The sequence below is a fragment of the Panthera tigris genome, chromosome C1 (genome assembly GCF_018350195.1).
Source record: "Panthera tigris isolate Pti1 chromosome C1, P.tigris_Pti1_mat1.1, whole genome shotgun sequence".
NCBI classification, from domain to species: Eukaryota; Metazoa; Chordata; class Mammalia; order Carnivora; family Felidae; genus Panthera; species Panthera tigris.
This window is the reverse complement of record NC_056667.1, coordinates 34992961-35018805: the sequence shown is the minus strand read 5'-3', so window position 1 is coordinate 35018805 and position 25845 is coordinate 34992961. Positions and strand designations below refer to the sequence as shown.

At 46.8% G+C, this 25845-nt stretch overlaps 2 protein-coding genes and 4 non-coding genes across 8 annotated transcripts in view; all 6 read right to left on the bottom strand.

Moving 5' to 3' along the window:
• Positions 1-1299: 1299 nt before the first annotated feature.
• RPS8 (ribosomal protein S8) lies at positions 1300-4095 on the bottom strand. Its single transcript, XM_007077302.3, has 6 exons — positions 3995-4095; positions 3491-3597; positions 2915-3014; positions 2342-2517; positions 1978-2107; positions 1300-1465 (listed from the first exon to the last, which is right to left on the bottom strand). The coding sequence occupies exons 1-6, from the start codon at positions 3996-3998 to the stop codon at positions 1356-1358; spliced, it is 627 nt and encodes a 208-aa protein (XP_007077364.1). The 5' UTR covers positions 3999-4095; the 3' UTR covers positions 1300-1355.
• Positions 1617-1687, bottom strand: LOC122241744. Its single transcript, XR_006221967.1, has one exon. It is a non-coding gene; the product is annotated as a small nucleolar RNA SNORD38 (small nucleolar RNA).
• LOC122241745 lies at positions 2212-2281 on the bottom strand. The gene has a single exon (XR_006221968.1). It is a non-coding gene; the product is annotated as a small nucleolar RNA SNORD38 (small nucleolar RNA).
• LOC122241747 lies at positions 3098-3201 on the bottom strand. The gene has a single exon (XR_006221970.1). It is a non-coding gene; the product is annotated as a small nucleolar RNA SNORD46 (small nucleolar RNA).
• Positions 3684-3763, bottom strand: LOC122241737. Its single transcript, XR_006221959.1, has one exon. It is a non-coding gene; the product is annotated as a small nucleolar RNA SNORD55/SNORD39 (small nucleolar RNA).
• A 5920-nt stretch (positions 4096-10015) lies between the features above and the next one.
• The window catches only part of KIF2C (kinesin family member 2C), an 18414-nt gene continuing 2584 nt past the window's right edge, over positions 10016-25845 (bottom strand). For 2 of the 3 annotated variants that reach the window (XM_007077303.3, XM_042996894.1), the window contains 19 exons: positions 24166-24267; positions 23945-23993; positions 22218-22340; positions 20977-21099; positions 20328-20428; positions 19563-19658; positions 19061-19115; positions 18809-18971; positions 16444-16534; positions 16122-16185; positions 15952-16043; positions 15013-15155; positions 14038-14242; positions 13804-13914; positions 12957-13024; positions 12573-12678; positions 12367-12480; positions 10225-10348; positions 10016-10129 (listed from right to left, as the gene is read on the bottom strand). In XM_007077303.3, coding sequence (XP_007077365.2) covers positions 10047-10129; positions 10225-10348; positions 12367-12480; positions 12573-12678; positions 12957-13024; positions 13804-13914; positions 14038-14242; positions 15013-15155; positions 15952-16043; positions 16122-16185; positions 16444-16534; positions 18809-18971; positions 19061-19115; positions 19563-19658; positions 20328-20428; positions 20977-21099; positions 22218-22340; positions 23945-23993; positions 24166-24267 — 2013 coding nt within the window. In that variant the 3' untranslated portion in view covers positions 10016-10046. Of the gene's footprint in view, positions 10130-10224; positions 10349-12366; positions 12481-12572; positions 12679-12956; positions 13025-13803; positions 13915-14037; positions 14243-15012; positions 15156-15951; positions 16044-16121; positions 16186-16443; positions 16535-18808; positions 18972-19060; positions 19116-19562; positions 19659-20327; positions 20429-20976; positions 21100-22217; positions 22341-23944; positions 23994-24165; positions 24268-24429; positions 24784-25845 lie in introns of those variants that run through there. The other variant, XM_007077305.3, reaches the window with a different exon arrangement.

Here is a 25845-nt window from a genome sequence, read left to right as displayed (position 1 = left end):
ATCCGACTTCAGCTCACGTCATGATTTCACGGCTCAGGAGTTCGAGCCCCACATCGGGCTCTGCACTGACAGGATAGCTCAGAGCCTGGAGCCTGCTTCAGATTCTGTGTCTCCCTCTCTCTGTCCCTCCCCTGCTCGCACTCTCTCAAAAGTAAATAGACCTTAAAAAATTAAAAAACACAAAAAAACTTATCAACATTGCTAGGATTGTGTTGGGGACAACAGAAGCATTGAGTGCTACTTATAAAAAAGTGACTGGAAGGTGGATGGTTTTAAAGGTTGAAGCAATTAAGACCTGGGATTATTAGATGTTAGCATATAAGGGTCAGATGACCCAAGATTTTGATTTAAGCAGCTGTATAAAGACAACTGTTTGCTATAATCAAATAGCTGAGAAACTATTTGAAAAGGAAAAGCTGAAGAATGTTATCCATTTTTAACATGTTCACCTTTGAGAGTCCAATTATGATATACAAATGCAGGTGTTAAGTAGGTTTGGGTTAAAGTTAGAAAAATGCATCATATGGGGCACCGGGGTGGCTTGAGTCCATTGAGTGCCCAACTCTTGATATAGGCTCAGGTGACCTTGGTGGTCATGAGATCGAGCCCTGAGTCAGGTCTGCACTGAGCATGGAGCCTGCCTGGGATTCTCTCTGCCCCTCCTCTGCTCTCAAAATAAACATTAAAAAAAATGCATCATAAACCACATTCAATACCTACAATAGACAATGTACAGCCAAGCTGGAGACAAAGAACTGAACTTTGCAGATTTAGCAATGCAGAAACCACTGGTTATCTTGCACACTTTGGTAAGAGGGGAAGGGGGATTAGGTTTCAAAAGAAAATTAACTTCAGAAAGACATTAAAAAACTGAAAGATACAGACACGTTAAGTGTGCTCAACTTCTTCAACAATGTACAAAAGAAATTTGGAATACAATTTCCAGGTTTATAGGCTATTCACAAACCCAGGCCGAAAACTTCCAAGCTAAAACCTTAAGACCAAGGTGCACATAGGGAAAGGGTACAGGACCTCTAAAAGGCCAAATTTACAGAGGCAGCATGGCTTCAGGTACCAGTCATGGTCAACACAGTAATATTGGGGGCCCAGTGCTGAGATACCTCCCTTACACAGTTTCTGCTTGCCCTGCATGCCACATCCCTGTTCCCACTAAACACTAGCCTTTGGGGTGAGAAATGCTCCCCCTTACAGACATAGCCCACACCTAAGGCTGGCCTTCAGGCAGAGTGAGCTGGGACACTCTACGGTTTCCCAAGCAATCAGATATTCACACATGAATACAGGGCAGAATAAACACCTTTTATTACATGACCGAAGATAGGAAGGAAGAAGATTTATTTGCCTTTCCGGGCTTTGATTTTCCTCAGATAGAACTCTAGCTCCTTGCCCTCCAGTACATAGCCATCTGCTCGGCCACACTGGCCTGGTCTTGAAGCGATGCATGCTGCAAGAGAGTATGCATTCATTAGCAAAATGACAATGTGGCCCTATCCAAACCTAGGTATTGCCTTAGAAGTCCATGTTGGTTTAGGTATCCTGGGGCGGGGGGGTGGTGGTGGTGGTGGTGGTGGTGAGGGCAAGCTTGAAGCCCACTGTCTCCTCAGATAAGACTTCATCGTCACTTAAAAGTCAGTAGCAGAACTGGACAAAGTTTTCATCACTGAGACAGCCCCCTCAGCCCACACATGCATGGACTTCTCAAAATACTTCTGGGAGTTAGAGGCAGAGGGCAAGCTTAGGCCTACGGACTCCTGCCCACTATTTCCCATTTGAGCTTCATACTAATGGGATGACCACATGTTCTGAGTTTTGCTTGCATTCTGTTATCATTTAACTCTCCTGGTGAAGCCTCTACCACAAGGCTGGCCAGTAAAAAGAACAAAAGAGGCAAGAATAAAATGCAGAGGATATACAGTTATCCGGACACCCCCTCCCCCGAGGCAACAGCTATCTCACCAAGAAGTTTGCCCTGCTGGAACTGCTCCTCCAGAAGACTGCTTATTTTGGCATTCTTTTTCCTCTCATCATATTTCTTCTGAATTTTCTTTGATCGTTTTTTGTTTAAAATCTCTTCCTCCTCGGGAGTCTAAATAAAGGAGACAGATGACTTAGCTGGAGCTCCCCAAGCACTGACTCAAGGAAGGAATGTCCTCACAGCTTTGGGCCCAGTACATCCCAATCCCTGCTGCCTTCCTCAGCACTAAAAGCTTTCATCTCTTTCCCTTCAGCAGCAGAACTGGACGCAGTTTTCATCATAAGAAGGCTGCAATGAGGCTGGCCTCCCCCGCCCAACAGGGAAGTTGGCACCCCAAAAACGCACCAGCTTGGCCCCCTTCTTGCGGCCCAGGGGCAGTGCATAGTGGGACTCGTACCACTGCCGGTACGGTGTGCTGTCAATGAGCACGATACAGTTCTTCACCAAGGTCTTGGTGCGGACCAGTTCGTTGTTGGATGCATTGTAGACAACATCAATAATCCTTGTTTTGCGCGTACAACCTGCTCACAGGAGAAATTCAGAATCAAGTCCTGTAAACAACTGGCTTTGTTGTTCCCTGCACATCCTACCCCATAGTGCCTAAGGAAAAGGGAACTCTAAGCCGTTACCCAGCCACAGGGTGTCAGCTCATCTTCCACAAAGCCACCTTTCCAGAGATGGCTGGCAACCACATATAAATAAGGTCTAGATTCAGCCCCAATCCCTGAGGCTATAGGACTTAAGAGACAAAACAGGATAGAGGGAATTCTCCAGCTACCACAACCTTAAGATCTTTCAAACAAAGAGAAACTTCAGTATCTTGATGGAGGCCAAGGACTTCCTGTTAAAAAGTACCTACTGAAGCTTAGGAAATTTTAGGGATTGAGTTCCCACCCACTCCTAGAGGGCCTCACTCACACTCAGAGCCCCAGGAGAAGTTCCCCACGTCCAGCCTCAAGGCACGGTACTTCTTATTGCCTCCCCGAACCCGGACTGTGTGTATACGGCGGGGGCCAATCTGGAAAACACAAGGAGACAGGAACTAGGTTATCCAAGAGAGCAAGACAACAAAGGGAAGGGTACCCAGGCTGGACGGAGGCAACACAGTCAGTGTAACTATGACAAGTCCTAGCATTGGCAAGTGGCACACAGGTGACCAAGACGGCCACAACCACGCCTAAGGATACTTTTTCATCACTCTAGTTACCTCCAAGAGGAAAAACCTAACTCCAAACACTGAAAACTAAGTCTCTATTCAACAAAAATACTAGGTTTCTGACTATCATTTGAGGAGCCCATCCCCTCCAAGTGCCCTTTAAGTCCTAGTACACAGCATCTGTCTCCATGCAATCTCTTTAGTCTCAACCAACAGGTAAAGGTGAGGAGGCCGCCCAGTCCCCTAGACAGATCACAGAGCCCTGCAAAGATTCAACCACCACAAGCAGAGGCCAGACCACGCCGGAGACTAGGGGGACGCGAACGCCCCGCACGCACCTTAGTGTTGGCAGCGGGGCGTCCCAGCTCATACTTCCGCTTCTTGTGGTAGGGCTTTCTCTTGCCCCCGGTCTTGCGGCGCTTGTGCCAGTTGTCCCGAGAGATGCCTACATGCCGGAACGGGGACGGAAGCTTTAGCCATTGGGCCTCGGGCCGGCACCTCGCAAGCCCCAAACCCCCGCGCCGGACGGGCCGCACGCTCAGCTCTCCAAGGTTGGTTCCCCCACTGCGCACTCGGGAGTTTACAGCATTATCAAGGTGTCATCATCCACATGCGGCCCAGCCCGGGCTCCTTCCCATGGCAGCCATGTTGGTATGCCTGCAACCCCAAGCTCCTACAGCCCCTGGAGGGGGCCTCGGCGGCCAGAACCCGAGCACCACCCTCCTCGTGGCTGCTCCGTGCTAGGGGTCGGGGCGCCCGCACTCCTGACTTGACTGCGAGGCAGGATGGCGCCGGATCGAGCTCGTCCCCCTTCCCGGGCCCCGAAGCAGAGCGACACTCACCCATCACTCTCGGCGCTGGCTGCGAAAGGGAAAACGCAAAGCCTCACGGTCCGGTTTGTAAAACGCAGTCCCGCCCCTTTAACGTGGTTTCTGCGCGCCGCTGTGAGGATCCCGGAATCTGAGTGCGACGTCCCTGACGTTTCTGCGACAGTACCGCGGACCTCCCGCTGCGAGAGGGACCTCTGGGCTCCTAACTCGTGGACAGCGCTGGACCCGCGTTTGCTGCCGCTCGCTAGAGGTTGAGGGCTTTAGGGTACATCCGAGGTGGAGTCACCTGGCTTTACGCTTTGAAAAGACTCGTTTTAGAAGCTGGGCGCAGCTGCGATGGGAAAAGGTGGAAGGCAGCAGGGAGGGAAACGAGTGGTGGACTTAGGTTTGGTTCTGAAGGGTTTGGTGATACATTGGACTTGGAGGGAGGGGGTTAGGGAAAGGGGTGTGTGTCGAGGATTACTAATTCCTCACGTGATGAGTTGGATGAAAATCGGTGCCTTTTACTGAGATGGGGTAAACTAAGGTAGGAGCGGTTCTGGTCATGTTCATTTTGAGATCTTGGTGCCCTCTAAGTGGGAATGACGGGCAGCTGGATGTTCATGTCTTGGTCATCCTTATGGAAGAAATTTGGACAGAAGATGTTACTTTGGGAATCATTACTATGCAAATGTAATTAAAGTATCCAGAATGAATGGCATCTAGGGAGAGAGCATAAAGCACACTTTTCTTGTAAAATGTACTAAATAAATACTTTAGGCTTGTGAGATACAGAGTTTGTGTCACAACTACTCGACTTCGCTAGTGTATGTGTGAGAGTAATCCTAGACAATAGTAAACAAATGTGTGTGGCAGTGTTCCAGAACTTACGATACTGAGATTCATCTCTCATGAACCATTACGCTTTTGATTTTTTACAAACATTTAAAAACGTAACAACAACTCTTGGCGCACGGGCTCAATCAGCATACTGTGATGTGCCAACCCTTAGCATAAAGAAATACAGGAAAATGTTCTAGGTCCAAGGCTTGAGGAATATGAACATTTAAGGCCAGGTAAAGAAAAACTGGCAGAGGAGACAAGGAGCAGTTAGACTGACAGGAAGAAAGCTAGTATAGTATATCATGGTCTAATGCTACTGTAAAGGTTAGTAAAGGTCTAAAAAGGGATTCTTGGATTTAGTAACTTGAAAACCTTTTTTAAAAATTTTTAATGTTTTATTTATTTTTGAGAGAGAGAAAGAGCGAGCGAGCAAGCAGGTGAAGGGCAGAGAGAAAGGGAGACACAGAATCCAAAGCAGGTTCCAGGCTCTGAGCTGTCAATACAGAGCCCGATGTGGGGCTTGAACTCACGAACCTCGAGATCATGACCTGAGCTGAAGTTGGACACTTAACTGACTGAGCCACCCAGGCATCCCTCCCCACAACAATGAAATTTTTAAAAAATAATAAGAGAGGAGACTGGCTGGTGGCTGGAGGGGAAACGGGTCAAAGGGCAGTATTTAAAGGAGTAAATTGCCTAAAGGAGTCCTTTACACTCTGCTCCCAATCCTATCACAGCCCTTTGAAGGGATTCCCTCATTGTCTCTGCTCAAAATCTCACCTCCATGTACAAACACACGTGGGAGGACTTTTCTGAGCCTGCTGCTTTCTAAAGTAACAATGCTTGGGGTGCCTGGCTGGTTCAGTCAGTAGAGCATGTGACTCTTGATCTCTGGGTTATGAGTTCAAGCCCCATGTTGGGGGTAGAGCTTACTTTAAAAAAACAACAATCAAGGGGTGCCTGGGTGGCTCAGTCAGGTAAAGGTCCTACTTTTTTTTTTTTTTTTAATATTTATTTATTTATTTTGAGAGAGAGCAAGGCTGAATGCGGGAGGGGCAGAGAGAGAGAGAGAATCCCAAGCAGGCTCTGCACTGCCAGCACAGGGCCCAACTTGGGGCCTCTCAGGTCATGAACCCTGAGATCATGACTGGAGCCAAAACCAAGAGTCTGATGCTTAACTGGCTGAGCCACCCACGTGCCCCAAGCACCCTACTTTTGATTTCTGCTCAGGTCGTGATCTCACAGTTTGTGAAGTTGCCCCATATTGGGCTATGTGCTGATGGCACTGGGCCTGCTTGGGATTCTGTCTCTCGTTCTCTCTGCCCCTCCCCCGCTTGTGCGTGCTCTCTCTCTCAAAATAAATAAATAAATTTAAAAAGTAAATAAAATAAATGGGAAAAAAACATGGTCACTTCAAAACACACAAAAAAAGCATTTGACAAAATCTAATGCCTTTCATGATAAAAATACTTAAACTAGAAACAGAATTGAACTTCTTCCACGTGAGAAAGACCATCTATAAAAACCCATAGGTAGAATCAAACTTAATGATCAGGAACAAGACAAAGACATTAACTCTCACCACCTTTTTTTTTTTTTTTTAATTTCTGGGAGGAGGGCGCAAGTGAGCGAGGAGCAGAGAGAGGGAGGGAGAATTCCAGGAGGGGCAGGGAGAGAAATTATTATTACACTATATGTTACCTTAGATTTAAATTAAAATAAAAAAAAAAAAAAGGCAGCACCTGGGTGGTTCAGTTGGTTAAGCATCCGACTTCAGCTCAGGTCATGATCTCATGGTTTGTGGGTTCGAGCCCCGCATGGGCTCTCTGCTGACAGCTCAGAGCCTGGAGCCTGCTTCAGATTCTGTGTCTCCCTCTCTCTCTGCCCCTCCCGTGTTCACACTGTCTCTCAAAAATAAATAAATGTAAAAAAAATTTTTTTAATGTGTTAAAAGTGACCGTGCAAAAATGAAGAGAGAAAGTTATAGAGGACTTGATGAATCTTATTTCATGATTTAATTTTTCCAAGTAATCTGTACACCATACATGGGACTTGAACTGCGATCAAGAGTCACATACTCTACCAACTGAGCCAGTCAGGCACCCCAACATGGATCTTAAATGCTAAGACCTCATATTGTATGATTCCATTTATATGAAATGTCCAGAATAGCAAGTCCATAGAGAAAGTAGATTAGTGGTTGCCAGGGGCTGGGGGAAGAGGAGATTGGGGGATGACTGCTAATGCGTATTGGGTTTCTTTTTGGGTGAAAATGTTCTTGAATTGGGGCACCTGGGTGGTTCAGTTGGTTAAGCATCCAACTTTGGCTCAGGTCATGATCTCACATTTCTGAGTTTGAGCCCTGCATCGGGCTCTTTGCTGTCAGCGTGGAGCCTGCTTCAGATCCTGTCTCCCTCGCTGTCTGTCCCTTCCCCACTTGTGCACATGCTGCGCACTCTCTCAAAAAGAAACATTAAAAAAAAAAAAAGAAATAATGTTCTGGAATCAGTGGTGATGGTTGCCCGATTAAATCAATATACCAAAACCATTGAATTCATAGTATGTGAATTTTAAAAGGGTGACTTTTATAGTGCGTGGATTGTATCTCAATAAAGCTGTTATTTAAAAAAAAAAAAAAGCCCTGGTATATTCAAGAAATAAAGGTCAGTGTAGTTGGAGCGGTAGGAGATGCAGTGTATTCATTCATTTAAAAATATGAATTGTGTGCTTACCATATGTTCCAGACGTTATGGATACAGTATTAAATAAAACAAAAATCTTTGTCCTTATGTGCTTAGCTAGCTAGCTAGCACTTATTTTTTTATTTTTTAATTTACATCCAAGTTAGCATATAGTGCAAAAATGATTTCAGGAGTAGATTCCAGTGATTCATCCCCTACATTTAACACCCAGTGCTCAGCCCAGCAAGTGTCTTCCTTAATGCCTCTTACCCTTTTAGCCCATCCCCCCTCCCACAGCCCCTCCAGCAACCCTATGTTTGTTCTCTATATTTAAGAGTCTCTTATGTTTTGACCCCTCCCTGTTTTTATATTATTTTTGCCTCCCTTCCCTTATGTTCATCTGTTCTGTGTCTTAAAGTCCTCATATGAGTGAAGTCATATGTTATTTGTCTTTCTCTAATTTCGCTTAGCATAATACCCTCTAGTTCCATCCACATAGTTGCAAATGGCCAAGATTTCATTCTTTTTGATTGCCGAGTAATACTCCATTGCGTATATATATACCACATCTTCTTTATCCATTCATCCGTCAGTGGGCATTTGGGCTCTTTCCATACTTTGGCTATGGTCGATAAGCTAGCTAGAACTTATATAGCACTTATTAAATGTTAGACATTGTCCTTACTACCGTGTGTATATTAACACCTCTATACCAGTATTATCCTCATTTCACAAATAGCAAAAAGAGGTTAAATAACCCACTTAAGGTGGCCTCAGGAGCCAGGCTTTTAACCTCCTAAGTGTTTTGCCCAAACTGCATTCCAACTGGACCAATAGAGGAAGGAGCTGACCAGGCCACAGCAGGACATTTAGAATTTATCTTTTGTGCAAAGGGACATTATTAAAGGGTTCGAGGGGCACCTGGATGGCTCAGTCTGTTAAGCATCTGATTCTTGGTTTTGGCTCAGATCATGATCTCACGGTTTGTGAGATCGGGCCCCATATCGGGCTCTGTGCTGCCAGTGTGGAGCTTGCTTGGGATTCTCTGTCCCTCTCTCTCTGTACCTCTCAAAGTAAATAAATATTTTAAAAATTTTAAAAAGAAAAGAGTTTGAAGCAGGTGATGACTTATAAGGATTCCCTGGCTGGTCCCATGAGGGACTAATATGCCATTCCAAGTGAGAAGATGGGTCAGGTCTGGTCAGGTCTTCATTTAACCGACTGAGCCACCTAGGTGCCCCTTCTTCCTGAGGTCTTTCTAAAATGTGCATTTGGTTGTGTGGCACTTAGGCTAAAAATCTTTTAATACCTTATTACTATTTAGATAATTAATGTTATTTTTATTTTTTTAATGTTTATTTATTTTTTAGAGAGACAGAGACAGAATGCGAGTGGGTTAGGGGCAGAGAGAGAGGGAGACACAGAATCCGAATCAGGCTCCAGGCTCTGAGCTGTCAGCACAGAGCCCGAGGCGGGGCTCGAACCTACAAGATCATGACCTGAGCTGAAGTCAGATGCTCAATCGACTGAGCCACCCAGGCGCCCCTGATAATTCATATTCCAGGGCAAGGAATCTGGAATCTTCCAGTTCCCAACTGTCCATGCTCTATGACTGGTTCCTCAGTTCACCTGGCAAACTTCTAATTTTTCAAGACCAAACTGGTATTGTTCATCAGATCCTTTCCCACCTAGCAAGCTAAGTGCTTTCTTGTCAGTGTTGCCACAGAATCCTGTAATGTGTCTTGAGCAAAGACTGTAACTGACAAAGCACCATCTTTCTGCTTATGGCTCCTGTTCCCAGAAGACCTGGGACCTAGTAAGCACAGAACAAGGCAGAGCTTGGAAGCTTTACCACATCATTGAAACCGCTGGTATGGATTTGGCCTCCTAGGTAGAGTACAGAATCAGCACTATGGAAAATTGCAGTAATATCTGTCCTTAGTCCGAGAAGGTTCATACATGTCTCAGCCCTTCCCACACACCAGTCAACAGGTTGACTTTTTCCTCTTTCTTTATTGTTAGACACAATGTATAAACACTTAAAACAGGAAACAGCAGGGATCCTCTTGGGCCTCTAAAAACAGCAAGGAAGGAAGAGATCCCAGAAACTTTTTTTTAGAGTACAAGACATAGTGGCTGAACCAAGGGCATGGAAGGCAGGCCAGAGCCAGCAGAAAGCTGGACTAAAGGCTCCTTTCCTCTCCCCAGCGCCAGGATAACCCGAGGGAGCCCTTTACCAGCAGCCAGTCCTCAGAGGCAGGACACCCAAGGGAACTCTTTACCAGAGAGTCTTCCCCTCCTGGAGAGAAAGGCAACACCCAGAGTAACTAAAAGCTCTGTCTTCCCACCCTTGCTCCCTGGAGAGCTGTAACTGAAGAAAAGGAGAGAAGTGTCCCTCGTCACTCTGACCCTCTCCCCAGCTGCCTCCATACTTGGCGTTTACCAAAGCCTTTTCCAGCTCAGACCCTGACTAGACCCACCAGGTGCCCAAAGTTTGCTGGGGAGGTTGGGGAGGGGAAGAGGCTGGGTGTGACACCAAACAGATCTTTTATTTGCAGTCGTCAGTGGGGCCGTTTCTTGTTGCTTATTTGTTTGCTGGCCTGCTCTTCCAGCTGCATGGCCAGGCGCAAGGCCTTGATGACATCTGGAGGGAAGGAGTGGTGGTGCACTGGGGGTTAGTGGGTGTTTCAGAAGCCCCGTTCCCTCAGGGCAGAGGCCCCATCCTCCAGCCACACCCACCTCGCAGGGCTGAGAAGTGCTTGGCTTGCTGGACCAGGGCAGACTCTGTCTTGTTCACAAAGGTCTCCAGGTCATAGTCTGGCTGCTCAGTCATCTCAGAGAGCTCAAGCCAGCCTGGCCCTTGCTGCAATGACATGGGGGGACCTTGTCAGTTCAAAAATGACCAAATAAACTTAGCAAATTATTCCTGGGCCCCTACCATCTGCAATGCAGACAACCTAGGCAAGATGCCCACTCCTTAAGCCATAGCTTGTGCTCTGCTTCTTGACCTGCTCCTGTAGAAATCTTCATCGTGAATTCATCCTCTTCCCTACCCCAAACTTGTCCCTCTCCCCAGGTCAAATCAATGTCACAATCTGTCTTGATGCCAAGCAGGAAATGGGAATAATAACTTTATTCTTTCACCCTGCTGGTCCCTAAATCCTACCAATTCTGCTTCTTAAATGGCACCTGAGTCTCATGTCCTCACTCCAGTCTCATGGTGACCATGACCACACTCTGTCTAGGCTCCAACATCTCTCTTGAACTTTTTTTTTTAATGTTTATTTTTGAGACAGAGAGACACAGAACATGAGTGGGGGAGGAGCAGAGAGAGAGGTGGACACAGAATCTGAAGCAAGTTCCAGGCTCTGAGCTGTCAGCACAGAGCCCAATGTGGGGCTCGAAGCCACAAAGTGTGAGATCATAACCTGAGCCAAAGTCAGGCACTTAACCGACTGAGCCACCCCGGTGTCCAGAACTTTTTTTTTTTTTTTTAATGTTTATTTTTGAGAGAGAGAGAGAGAGAGAGAAGAGTGACAGAGAAAACATGGGGGAGGGGCAAAGAGAGGGAGACACAGGATATGAAGTGGGCTCTGTGCTGACAGCAGCGAACCTGACGCAGGGCTCAAACTCACGAATCATGAGATCACGACCTGAGCCCAAGTCAGACACTTAACTGACTGAACCTCCCAGATGCCCTTCTTGAACTCTTTACAACAATCTCCTAATTTCTCATAACTCCTAAGTGCCTCTACTCATGCTCTCCCTCATTCCCAAACCAGACTCCACACTGCAGCCACAGTGATGTACCTAAAGCTGTGATAAGACCACGTCATCTGATCTGACCATACTCTACTCCCTTCAAAGGTATCCACTGCCCTCATAACCAAGTCCAGGCCTTTGGAGTGAGCCATAGGTCTTTTAGCATCAGGTTACCTGTTGACCTAGACACATATTTAATCAATGTCCCTTGCTTACATCTTTTGCTTTCTTTGAGTAGAGTGAACCTCTCATTCTTTCTGAAAATACCATGTCCTTTCACACATTTGTACCCTGAGCACTCCAGGGAGGGAGGACATGCCTAAGCGCTTACTCTTCATGTTCCCTTCTCATTTCTGAGTGGCCCAAGGTCCTTCTTTCTGCACTGCACCCTGCCCTGAATACCCCACTGGCAGAGTGCCCTCTTGGGCCTCCCCTCCCCTCTCCCTGTTCTCCCACAGCGGGAGTCACAGCAGCACCAGCATCTACCACTTACTATACACTAACCATGTGCTGGGCACTGTTTTAAAAGCATATCTCTTAATCTTCAGATGCAATCATCCTGTCTTGCCCACTGCAGAGATGAAGCAGCTGAGGCCCAGTGATGCTAAATGACTTTCCTAAGGAAATCAGCTTATAAATAGAAGAGTCAGGGGAAAAAAAAAACAACTCAGAAGAGTCAGGATTGAGCAAGTCTTACTTTAGGGCATGCTATCCATACTTGATGTTTTTGGTCCTTGGTTTTAGCACAGGAGTTGGCATATAGAAAGTACTCACCAAACATTCACTGAGTAAACAAGCCAAGATCTCTGCAAAGAAGTCACCCTCCAAAACCTCGATCAGGAACATAGAGGGGAGAGACTAGCTCTGGCTAGGAGGATGGAGGAAAGCCTGTGTAGGCCAGGCTGGAGAAAAGGGTATGGTAATTCATTGTTCTAGAACAGCTAGATGAATAGGTGGACAATTGAGGAATACTAGGTAAAGGTCTGCCTCTTGCCATCCCTACCTGAAGGCCTGTGGGAGCAAAGCCCAGGTCATGCTCAAGGAATGGTTCTGAGCACTGCTGAGGGCCTGTGCTGGGGTGGATATCCAGTCCATCCCTAACCAGGACCAGCTCATCACCTGTATTATCTCCTTGAGCTCTTCCATGGCCCTCTCCTCCAACTCCCTGATCTGAGACATGGCTTCATTAAAGCTGGACATCTGCGAAGACAGTTCCTCCTCTTCTTTGGAGAACTGAGGGGCCAAAAGGAGAGGTACAACAGTATGGCCTAGTTTCCCTCGATAGGCCACGTTTCCATCCTGCCTGGCCCCACCCTACACCTTACATTGCTTGTGATCAGGGACCCATGGGAGCTGGCTTCCATCTCTTCTGTTTCCATTTGAGTTGGTTGCTCACCACTGGATCCACTGTTGGGGCTCAGCTCCTTGACCCTGAGGAACAAGAAGGTCTCAGATCCCACAGGAACCTCTTTGGCACTCACAGGACTGCAGCATCACTCAGACCATGAGGCTCGGCAGCTTTTACATCGGCCAAGATGACCCATGCTGGCTTCACATTAAGGCTTGAAGGGGACTGGGACATGTCTGAACTCAGATTCACTGAGTCACAGAAGAATATACAGTAGGCACTGAGGCTCCAGACTTCCTCCCTCTTCCTTTCCTCCCTCCTGCACCCGTCTCCCCATCCCGTTGGTTATGGGTACAAGTACCTGTCCGCATATCTCAGTGTGTTTAAAGTATATTCGCAGGAGCTTATGCCTGGTGAGATCATGGCAATCTGCAAAACGGGGAAATAGGCAGTTAAGGGTTGAGGATCACAGGGTAGGGTAAAGGCGCTGGACTGCCTAGTACTGGATACTGCCAGGAGTCGTCTCTTTGAGCTGCTGACACCCACACAGTATTGGGGCGGAGAGCTAACTAAGCGCCTAGTCTGTGCCAGGCAATTTGCCCCAAGGGCACTGAAAACTAAGGCACCTTAAAAATTGGTTCCCTGCTTTTAAAGGTGCATCTGGATACCCGTTGTTTTATCTTTTTATGGACTCTTTCACCAAGGTCACATCTCAAGGCTCTGTGGCTTAGTTAGAAATTCCTACCTTCCCTAGTAGACAGGGAAGAGGAGATTCCTTAGAGGGGAAGAAGGCAGATCCTAGCTAGCAGGCTTGTAGATAAAATAAGGAAGGGAACAAAAAGTCATTTGAGGCCATACCCCTTTCCTGTGTACTTAATTAGGAGCCAGTGAACCTGAGGGAAACCATAGAAGGGGAGAATTTTGCTCTCCTGCTTTCCCACAGGCCATCCTTCTGAATTCTGGGGCCCCTTTTCATCAGGTAAGGCCCCTTTGGACCCCAAACCAAGAGCTGCACAGACATATAGTAAAGGGAGCAGATCCTCTCCTTCCCTTTTGAATAGGCAAAGAGGAACCTGGTACTAAAAAGCAGTGGGGGATGCCCAGTAAAGTTTGAGCCTGGAAACCCAGGTAGCCAAGGGCACCAAGCCTTCTGCCCAGAGACAGGACTCAACATCTTCCTATACCACCTCCAAAGTGACCCTACTCACCATGCAGGTCCTTGAGTTCTCCCCGATAAAGGAGTCCCTCAGCACCTGTGTCAGCTTGCTCTCTCGAAATGGGGTGTGAGCCTTGTTCTGTCCCAGGGCCCTGATGCACTCCTGTGGGGCAGCAGGAGCCACTGAGGTCCCGTTCTTCCTCTTGAGTTGCCCCTTCCCTCCCTCTCTCCCTCCCTCCCTCCACCAGCAGTCCTCCAGGCCAACCACCTGTTTAGGCCCTGCTACCTTCAGAGCCAGGAGACTCTTGTTGATTTCTGCACCCTCCATGCGAGTCTGCCGGTCAGCACTGGAAGTGTCCGCACCTCTCTCATTCCCTGCCAGATCCACCAAAGAGAACTTGCCATGCACTCTCCCTTTGGCCCGAAGAAGAATCTGGAAGCAGGCATGGGAGCGGGAAGAGTTGGAGTTGGCAAATGTCTGCCCAGAAGTCCTGTGGCAAAGGAGGGCAAAGAAAGGTGATGAGCCACTGTGGCTCCCCAGAGTTCAAGCCACCCACTGAGTTCTCTGTACAAAGGACACAGGTCAAGACTCTAAGCAGTCCTGTGTTTTCTTATCCCAGATTTCTGTTTTGCCCTTCCTGGGCAGCAGCTTTCCCTCTACCTCCAGATCTGGCAAGTTTTCCTGGCAGTGAAAGTACTAGATTCTGTGCTAGGCCTTAGCCAGCCCAGAGGGCCCAAAAGCACATGGGGAAAGAGAGTTGCCTGTGTTGCAGGGCACATGAGGAGGAGGGGTTGTCATGAACCACTTGTGAAAACTTGAGAGGCTTGGAGAGGGCAACCCCCTCCCTGGGCCTCCATAAGCCACCCAGCATTCCACTGCACCGTGCCTGGTGGAAGAGCACTTCCCTACCTCTGTATAGAAGCTATGACCCCATCCCTTCCAGCCCAGACTAGATCCAGAGCTTGTCTCCTACCACAGAGGGAGGGGACAGCAAGAAGAAACCTAGAGAAGTCAGGAAGGATGATTTGGGGTAAGGACCTGGAAATAAAGTCTACCTGGGTTAGATTTAAGACACTTGCTCCTGATGAGCCTCTTGCCCTGGGTCATCTGCCCTATTGAGAGTCCTTACGGCAGAGGCCCTCACAGCCCTCACCAAGCTGCAGAGAGTGGCGCTCTGTGGAAACAGCAATGGGCTCAGAGCGGGGGTCTATCACCTGAACCGGGCATTAGGTGGCCCCTTCCCCTCACCAGAACTCTGACCTGCAGGCACTGCCTATGTCGATCATCTTGATGACATCGTCAGCACAGCTAACCAGATGCTCCTGTAGCCCCACCACCTGCACCTGCTGCTTGCCGTCCTCCAGCACGCGCAGCTTAGCTTTCTTGTTGAGCAGATCAAACAGCTGTGCCAGGCAGGGGAACAAGGATAAGGCCATTAGGTCCTGGACACCCCACCTACACCCCCTCCTTCAGGGCCTGTCCCAGCTTAGATAAGAGCTGGCAGCAGAGAAGGCAGAGAGAAGCTAAGCTGGGTGGCGGGCAGTAGTACACTTGAAAGCTGAATCAGGCCGCCTCAGTTTGATATGACCCTGCTACTTTGCCAGCTATAGGAGCCTGGACCAGTACTTAACTACTCCAGGCTTATTCCTCATCTGCAGAATAATGATGGGAATACTTCCTCATAGGTTATAACGATTGAAGGAGTTGAGACAAGTGCTTAGCACATGATACTACACCAATAATCAACATTAGCCATTATTATTATCAAGATCCTGCTGAGGAAGGCAACTCTGCAAAAGCAGAGTACAGAGGTAGAGGTAGAGGTAGAAGGTATGGAGTATAAGGGGTAGGGGAGAGAGTGAGAGAAAGAGAATATGAACATGAAAATGAATGTACACAATCAGGGGAAGAGTAGAAAGGTTTTAAGGAGGTGGGTCGAGGGAGGACAGGGCACACACAAGGCAAACCTCCCATGTGAGACATGTGAGAAGGAGCCCCGAGGAGTGTTCCTGCCATACTTGCTGAGCTTGGGCACCATCCACCATCAGATGAAACCTCCCACAATGATAGGACAGAGCAGCCCATTAAAGGCTTGACAGCCCACAGGCTGCTTGGTTCCTACAATTTCTAGCCAACCTCAAGGTTTTAGAAAGTTCAGTGGCCCCAACAGTAGAGACGGGCTCCCTGCCAGCTAGCTACCTTCCCATTATAGATCTCAAAGAAGGTCACATAGACTTCCAGGCCCAGGTTCCGGTAGCGAGGCTGATTCTTCAGGAGGAAGACATCTCGGGCTATGAGAGAGAGCCTGGATTAAGTAAGCAACCTGCCTTTCTGTGCCCAACCCAAGTGGGGCAGAACACACTACTTACAGGCCATGGCATAGATCCCTTTGGATGCATTCTGGGCTTTCCCAGAGAGGTCTCCGCCCATAGTCTGCAAACGGAAGGGGCAGAAGACTGTGGTAAAGGACCCTGGGCCTAGGCCAGAGCACTAGTGGCTCCATTACCACAGTGGGCCACCACATCAAAGCTGAGAAGCTGTACCTGCTAAGGCATCTGGCACAACAAGAGTGTCTGGTGATAGGGCATCTGTACCAAGGGGACTTTCTGCAAGCAACTTACCTGCTTCCTTTACAGGGACCCAGTGTGACACCATAGGCTGGTTTGCTCCCTGCCCGGGCTGAATACTCACATGTGTCTTGCCACTTCCTGTCTGGCCATATGCAAAACAGGTTGCCTTTCCCCCTTCAAAGATTGTCTGCACCAGTGGCCTTGCTGTGAACCTGGGAGAAAGAACAGGAAAGAGTATACATCTCTCCCCAAAATGTGCTCCCTAGAATGTGGTCCTACTGCCCTTCCACTGCAGAACTACTGCAATCTTCAATTCCTCCTTCCAAACAATAGCACTCCTCTTCTGCAAAGTGGTCCCACTGGACTCCAGCCCCACTTACCAATCTGAAATTCTCCCAGCCAACTGGGGAGGGCTGGACTGACCTGCCAAGAGTAAGCTGGTGGCCTACACTCTGAGCCATCAGCCCTTTGTCTGACTCTGGAGACCCAAGATGAAACCCTGAGCTTAGTAGCTGACTGCCAGCATAAGAAACACTACAAAGATCAGAAGAAACCCTCTAAAGTAGGAGTCTAAAACATTTTAGGCCACATAGGTCTCTGTCACGTTTTTTTTTTTTTTTAAAGATTGTATTTTTAAGTAATCTCTGCACCCAAATGGGGCTAGAACTCACAACACTGAGATCAAGAGTTGCACCTTCCACTGACTGAGCCAGTCAGGCACCCCACTACCACATTAAAAAAAAAAAAATGTTTATTTATATGCTAACTAAATTGGATGTAAATTTAAAAAATAAATTTAAAAAAAATTTTTGAGAGAGAGAGACAGCAAGCACGCACCCAAGTCAGGGAGGGGCAGAGAAAGAGGGGGGACAAAGGATCCAAAGCAGGCTCCACGCTGACAGCAGAGAGCCCAACATGGGGCTCGAACCCAGAAACTGTGAGATCGTGACCTGAGCTGAGGTCAGATGCTTAACTGACTGAGGTACCCAGGTGCCCCTTACTGTCACATGTTTTTAAAAACGATCCTTTAAAAACACAGAAACCATTCATTCTTATTTTGAGAACCATATAAAAAGGAATTGCAGGGGTGCCTGGGTGGCTCAGTCAGTCAGTTAAGTGACTGACTTTGGCTCAAGTCATGATCTCATGGTTCGTGGGTTCGAGCCCAACATCAGGCTCCGTGCTGAACACTTGCTTGGAGCCTGGAGCCTGCTTCAGATTCTGTGTCTCCTTATCTCTCTGCCCCTCCCCAACTTGTGCTCTGTCTCATGCTGTCTCTCAAAAATAAATAAATAGATAGATAGGGGCGCCTGGGTGGCGCAGTCGGTTGGGCGTCCGACTTCGGCCAGGTCACGATCTCGCGGTCCGTGAGTTCGAGCCCCGCGTCGGGCTCTGGGCTGATGGCTCGGAGCCTGGAGCCTGTTTCCGATTCTGTGTCTCCCTCTCTCTCTGACCCTCCCCCGTTCATGCTCTGTCTCTCTCTGTCCCAAAAATAAATAAAAAACGTTGAAAAAAAATTAAAAAAAAAAAAATAGATAGATAAATAAATAAATAAAGGAATTGCAAACCAAATTTGGCCCATGGGCTATAGTTTGTCAACCTCTGGTCTAGAGCAGTGTTGTTTATAGAACTTTCTGTGGTGGTGGACATGTTCTTTACTGTGCTAATAGCAGCCACTACCACAGGTGGCTGTCAAGCTCTTAAAATGTGGCTAGTGTGACTAATGAATTGAATTCTGGGACACCTGGGCAGCTCAGCCAGCTAAGCATCTGATTTCAGCTCAGGTCATGATCTCACTGTGAGTTCAAGCCCTGCGTCGGGCTCTGTGCTGACAGCTCAGAGCCTGGAGCCTGCTTCAGATTCTGTGTCTTCCTCTGTCTCTGCCCCTCTCCTGCTTGTGCACGTGCTTTCTCTCTCTCAAAAATAAATAAACATTAAAAAAAATTTTTTTTAATGAATTCTGAGACGCCTGGCTGGCTCAGTTGGTAGAGAAAGCAATTCTTGATCTCAGAGTTGTGAGTTCAAGCCAAAAAAAAAAAGAAAAAAAAAAAAGAATTGAGTTCTTAATTTTATTTAACTTTCATTTGAATAGTCACATGAGGCTGGTGGTGCTGTATTAGATAGAGCGGTCCTAGTCTTTGCTGAGTCTGCTAAGCTCAGTGGGTAATGGAGTGGCTGCATAAGACACTGGAAGAATCCCTTCGACCTGCCCAACCCAGCCTCAGAGAGTACAACGGGTAATACCTCACTTGTAATCCATTTGAGGATGCACTGCTAAAGATGCAAAATGGGATGTGACAAGCCCAAACTGGGCCTTCCTGGTGCCAGGAGACAGAGCCAGAACCAACTCTGTAATGGCTGATCCAAAGAAAATATGAGGAGGCCAAGAAAGGCCTCAGAGATCACTGTGGCGGTGAATAGTACAATATCCCACATTGACAAGAGGAAAGCTGGGAAAGGGAAATAAAAGAGGCCAAGAAACTAACCTGTAGACAACTTCATTTGAAGCTGTTTCATCAAATGCAAAGTCAAAGCAGAAGGCTTGGTTCTCCAGATACTTTGTTAAGTCCACTTTTAACTTGGGCTCATGGACCAAGAGGAGGCCTTTGCTGGGAACAGAAATCACATCAACTTCTTTCTTGGCCAATTCTGCAGAAGAAGAGTATTTCAGGGGATGATTCCTGGACATGGAGAAGGTCAGTCAGTCAAAAGCCTCCTTCTGACTGATCAGGGCTTACCTTGTTTATTTAGCGGGCGTTTCCTCACACAGACACATATCCTGTGCTCTTCGATCTTCAAAAGGATGAAAGAAGACAACCAACCACCAAAAGGTCAGAGCAATACTGAAAGAACTCCTCCTCTTCCAATCCCATGTCTGGCTCACTCAAGGGCCAAGACCTAACACTGGGACCCCAGCTCCACCATTAGTTACTCTCAAAAACAGTCAGGCAGCTTTGAATTTCCTTTCCAGTTTTCTCACCCTGCTGCCTACAGGTTTCAGTGCCACTTACACGATTATTAGTAAGGATCTAGCCAACCTATGGAAGTGAAGAGGGTGACACTTTATGCAGCTGACTCTCCCATCCAGCCTTGCTAGCTCCAGCCCATTAAAGGTATTAAAAATATCCTCAAGGGTAAGTGGAGATTCTTGCAAGCTCTCACATCCTTAAAGAGGAGATTTGTCTCTCAATTGTACACACACTCAGGAAGGAGAGATAGAAGCCTTTTAGGTTTACTTACAGGATCTGTCATAGTAAGTGGATGACATTCCAAAGTAGCCCGAAATTCTTTAATCATCCGGGCAAATTCCCAGTTTGGAAAGCTGCTGTCATACTCCTGTTTGGGACAAGGGCAAAAAAAGGACTGACTGCTGACATGTAAATGCTCTCAGAGCTTAGTGCTGAAGCATCAGCAACAGCTCTTTATATACACACAGCCCTTCAGTTGACAAAGCCCTCCCACATCTTACCTTCTTCCCACCCTGGCTCTAGGCTGAGAACTCAGAAGCAAAGGCCCTGGGAACAGAGATTGGCGGTGGGGGATGGTAGGTTTTAGGCATGCATTCAACCACTCTAGGAACTAGGGCGAGGGCCACTGTCCCCTTAGGAGACCAGCAGGTTGAGATTCCCTGGAGCAGTTAACCCAACTGAGGGGAAATGCTCCAAACTTGGACTTTATTGCAACCCCAAACCCCTGCCCCATATACACAATTAGGAGGTGAAGGTGGGGGTCGGGGGGAAAGCAGGCAACTCTGCCCAGCAGCTCTGTTGGCCACTGCACTGTGATGGGTGTGCCTACTGGATGATCAGCATGAAATATTCCCCACCCAAAGGGCTTCAGAAAAATATCTGATTATTTTTTCCTGAATCCAGATGAAAACCCAGTTAAATTTCCTGGATATCAGAACTGGAGCCTCAGAAACGCTGGGGCCCAGCTGTATCTCTGCTGCTGGTGAGGTTGCAATTAAGAATGCCTGTCCAAAAACCCTTGACCTAAGAAAGGTACCTGAGCTCGCTTTATTCTTGTTTCAGAGTTCTGGGCCCTCTTCTCTTCTCGCTTGTTCTTCATTTTTTCCATTTCCTTCACAATACATGATTTCCTCCGAACTGGGGAAGAAGGAAGCCCACTTTTACCTGCCTAGGCCAGCCAGCCTACTCTTTTCCAGCTGTTCTATTGAGTCATGGGCCATTCCCAGGCCTAGGCCTTCCTTAGACCCTTGCTCTTAAACCACCATATGCAAGGAGAGGAAGCAATGGATATGACTCTATCCGTTGTAGGCTAAGCCTGCAAAGTAAAGACCTGCACAAGTGCTCTAGGCCTAACCCAAGCTCTCTCCGTGTCTCTGTGGCATTTTCTCAACAACCACAAGAGGTGATACCATCCCTGATTGATTTTGATGGGCATTCTGGGCTGTTTTTCAGGTGTTGGTCAAGACTTGAGCTATGGCAACACCTCAACTACATTAGAGGGCTCCTGCCAGCTGGTGGGAACAAGGTCACCTCTTGTGAAAGACTGATGCGATGGCCACAGGAAATATGCCCCCACGTGATAAACATGGTTTGAAGTCAGGTGCCAAAGCAGGTCAGGTTTGGGAGAGGATATAACAACCTGTCCTGCACTAGGAGCAGGGCAGCAGACAGCTCAGTGTGTCTACCTGAGTTCACAGGGTTTGCAGAAGAGCTGCCTCGGATGGAATGGACTTGCTCTTCCACCTCCTCACTGACCATCGTCAATGGTATTTCAGCCACTGCAGGGCAGGAGGGCCTAGGGAGTCCAGCTGTGGGGGAACAAGAGTCATTGGAGAAGCAGGCAGGCATACCAGAGCTGTGCTCCTCTGAGCCCTAGCAGGTCGTGGGTCAGGAGGAGTGCAACTGACTGCCAGCTCAGCAAAACCTTGGGCTCCCACCGTGTGAGCAGAGCTTGGGCTTTTCCCGTCACTTCAGCCCAAACCCTGAACCCAACCAGTCTCTACAGGGGCTGACTCCTGGGATCAAAAGTCTTAGAGGGTAGGGTGTCTGGCTGGCTCAGTCGGTAGAGCATGCGACTCTTCATCTCAGGGTTGTACGTTTGGTGTAGAGATTACTTAAAAATAAAATCTTTAAATAAAAAAGAATATATATCTTTGAAGGTATGTGAGTAGCTCAGCATGGACTTCACCACAAAGGGAAAGCCTCTAAAGGCCTAAAGACTTTAGGCTTCATCCAAGCTTGGGTTCTCAGGCCAGGGCGTATGTGGAAGAAAAAGCCAGACTTTTCCAAGTCTTGGAACCTGGGTTAAGAGGGACAAAGACTGAAAAGCCAGGAGTAACAGAAACCCGAGCAACAACATATTGATTCAACCCCAGAAAGCCCATGACAACTTGCTACTTCCCATACCTGGTTGTGACCCTCTTGTTTACATTCATTTTATTAGAGCTGAATTTGATACATGTAAGATGTAATGACTGTCTATCTTACACAATCTGTACCTGCTTTATCTAATAAAAGTTAACAATTAAAAATATTTTTCAAATTCTATTTATATAAAATCCAAAAAGGGAAAAATCTAATTTATGGTATCAGAAGTCAAGATTATAGGTACTTAATATAGGGGCTTATGAACTGGAAGGGAACTTGAGGGGGATTTTTGGGTTGCTCATAATGCTTTGATTGAGTTATGTGAGTACGTTCGGTTTATGAACTAAATGATATGGTCGCTTTTCTTTGTGTGTGTGTGTGTGTGTGTAATGTTTCAATAAAATTAAAGAGTAAAATTAAATGATTTCCAAATAAGGGAGCAGAATAGAACTGAAGACAGGGGAGTGTAGAAATCTCAGGATATTTCAGAACAGGGACAGGGCAATATATGAGCAGCTGCTGCAGAGCCTCAAACAGGAAAAACAAATTCATTACTCACTGGGAACTGAAAACTGCTTGCGGGAATTTGTAGACGCTGGTAGCTCCACCTCCATATCATTCTCCTGAGTGGTAATTCGAACCTCCGAGACAGTGGACATTCGGGTGGAGCGGCCTCGGAGACCTGAAACACCAAGGGCAGCAGCAGCCAATCAGTGGGGCATGATCAGGAGGGCCGATGGGGGCCACTAGGGGGCAACCCTCCAAGATTCTGTATAGGGTGGGATGGGTCCAGATCACTAGGAAAAAGAGCCCAACTTCCCACTCCTTCCACCCAAGGAAAGGAAAAATTAGAAAGGCCAAGTACTAGTGACCCCAAAACTAATCTATTCACATTCTGCCAATCTGAGAGCTCCCAAGGGCAAGGATATCTCCCACAAGAGCAACTGTCCTGAGTAAATGGAGGGACCTACAGCCAATCCGAAATCCTTTCTGAAGAGACAGACCTAATCCCTGGAAAAAAGCATTATTAACCTTAACAGCAGCAACACCTATCATTGTACAATCTTCCCATACTTCAAAATAACATTGTAAGGTAAATATCAGTCTTCCCATCTGATGGAAGGGGACAATAAGGCTCAGAGAAATTAAGGAACTTCCACACTGTAGTAAGTGTTGGAGCCAGGATGTTAACCCAAAACTGTTAGATTCCAAAGTCTGGGATTTGGATTTTGGGTTTTTCCACTGCTTCAGGATGCTTTACAGAGCCAGACCTGGGGCACATCATCAGAAACCCATGGGTCAGCTACACTGATTTTCTGGAATCTTATAAGAATGCTTAACTGAGAGAAACAACTGAGTTATATTTGAATTCTTATTAATTTCTACCCATTTATATAGTTTCCCTCCGTAAGAGAGAAACAATTCATCACCTATAAAGTAAGTCAGAAATTTGGAAATAGAACACATGGTACAGGGGCGCGTGAGTGGCTCAGTCAGTTAAGTGTCCGACTTCAGTTCAGGTCATGATCTCACAATTTGAGTTTGAGCCCCCCACATTGAGCTCTGCTGTCAGCACAGCACCTGCTTCAGATCCTCTGTCTCCTCCTCTCTCTGCCCCTCCCCCATTTATTCTCTTGCTCATTTTCTTTCTTTCTTTCTTTCTTTCTTTCTTTCTTTCTTTCTTTCTTTTTCTTTCTCTCTCCCCCCTCCCTCCCTCTCTCTGCCACTCCCCCGCTCACACTGTCTCTCTCTCAAAATAAATACACTTAAAAATTTAAAAAAAAGCACTTCTTGAAGTATGATTGAAATACCAAAAACTGTAGATATCGAATGTGTTTAACTCGATATTTTGGAGATAAGTAAACACCCATGAAACTATCATTATAATCAATGCTATAAACTTATCCATCTCTTCCTAAGGTTTGCTCCCACTCTCTTTGCTTTGTATTTTGTTTATTTTTGTTTTGTGGTTAGGGTATTTATCATAAGATCCACCCTCATCGTAAAATTTTAAGTATATAATTCAGTGTTGTTAATCACAGGCCAGATGTACATTAGATCTCGAGGACTTATTTCTCATAACTGAAACTTTGTACCTTTTGACCAAAACCTCCCTGTAGGTTCGATTCTTCTTCACTAAGATGCTTAGAAGACAGGGCAGGACTCAGCCCACATAGAGCCACCTGCTAAAGTGGAGCAATGAGTCTATTTCACAGCTTCCTGTGCCCCAGGAATATTATCCTGGGCTCAAACCCCATGACGATAAGCCAGTAAAAATCTATTTACCTTCCTTAGGAGCAGGAATTTTGGAGTTGACTGATCTGCGTTTTTGTTTCTGTAAAATAAAAACAAAAACATCACAATATGTGGTTCCTATCAATTTTCAAGGACTTATCTTAGATCCATGTGTTATGCTGAAGTCCTAGGCAGTTCCAGAAAATCAGCAAAAGCCAACAAGCCAAGCAAATCATCTGGGGCACTGGTTCAGCCAGATGACAAGCACCTACCTGGACTGTTACATTTTCCTGCAGGGGCAGATTGTCTTTTGGGTGTAAGGGAAGAAGTTGTAAAAGCTCTGGGTTTATTGCGGCCACATCATCAAAATCAATCTGCAAAGAGTAAGTAAAAAATTTCAGTGGAACAACATAGCTTCTTCAACCCAACTGCATCTCTACAACCAATGCTAGTACTCCTAGATTCAGACACTATCAACTTTTAAGTTCCACCAAGTACCAACAACTATAAACAAATAGCCCTTAGTCACGGTTTACCATCTAGATGAATACTGGTTTCTGATTGCCAAGCCAATGGTAGATGTTGATGATGAGAACGAGGTAAAGAGGAGGGCAGACAGATAGGTAACCAGTCAGGTAGTCCACAGTAGATGTAGGCCACTTGGTTTCCCTACTATTCTGCTGGGCAGTGAGGTCCTGCTGGGCACAGTCCCCTGAGCACCTCTTGCTAGATGACACGGAGGAGGAAACAAGTTCTAACTGTCCCGGCAATAGTCAAACTGGAGGGCCCTTCAGGATCTTATGGGCGGGGACAAGTTTCCAAGAGCTGCTACCTAACCCTAAGTCTACCTACATTTTCTACTGGGCCCAGAAACTTCTTCCCCAATAACAACTTCCTGCACATGCCTGCAGTTGAGGTCACAATTCTAGGTTTACATCACCAGAGCCCTGCCACCCTCCAGCAGCAACTCAAACTTCATCAGCATACTTCACAGCAGTTCAAACCCACCAAAATAGTACCAACCAATCTTTTTTTTTTTTTTAAGTTTTTTTTTTAAATGTTTTTATTTATTTTTGAGACAGAGAGAGACAGAGCATGAGCAGGGGAGGGGCAGAGAGAGAGGGAGACACAGAACCTGAAGCAGGCTCCAGGCTCTGAGCTGTCAGCACAGAGCCCGACGCGGGGCTCGAACTCACAGACTGTGAGATCATGACCTGAGCTGAAGTCGGATGCTAACCGGCTGAGCCACCCAGGTGCCCCAGTACCAACCAATCTTGAAATGTTTCAGAGCTGAAGCATGTACTCCAGGGTGAAAGCTTTAACTCCTACAATGCAACCTATATTTATTAATTAGCTTATTCAAACATTTATTAGGCACAATTAAGGCAATAGAGGGAAGATATTCAAAGATGAATTAACACATATATTGCCCTGGCCTTCAGTTAGCTCCTATTCTTTTTTCTTTTTTAAGTTTACCTGAGAGAGAGAGAGAGAGAGAGAGAGAGAGAGAGAGAGAGAGAGAAAATGCTCACATAAAGGGCAGAGAGAGAGAATCCCAAGCAGGCTCTGCACCATCAGTGCGGAGCCAGACATGGGGGTTGAACTCATAAACAGTGAGATCATGACCTGAGCTGAAGTTGGATGCTTAAATGACTGAGTCACCAGGTGCCCCTAATTAGCTCATATTCTAATGGAAAAGTTATATGCACAGAAGGCAAGAAACCAAAGCAGCACAGGATAAACAGGGACAGAGTACTGTTTAAAAGCAAAAGCTCACGGGTACTTTAATAACCACACTTTTGTCCCCAATTCTTGGACAGCTATAGACCCTTACTACACATTCCTCCCATTTCCAGCACTTAAACCATAGAAAACAGACAATATAGGAGATCAATGTTTTAACCCTAGTTCTGACATTAACTCTCACACTGATGATTCAGGGTGAGCATCCC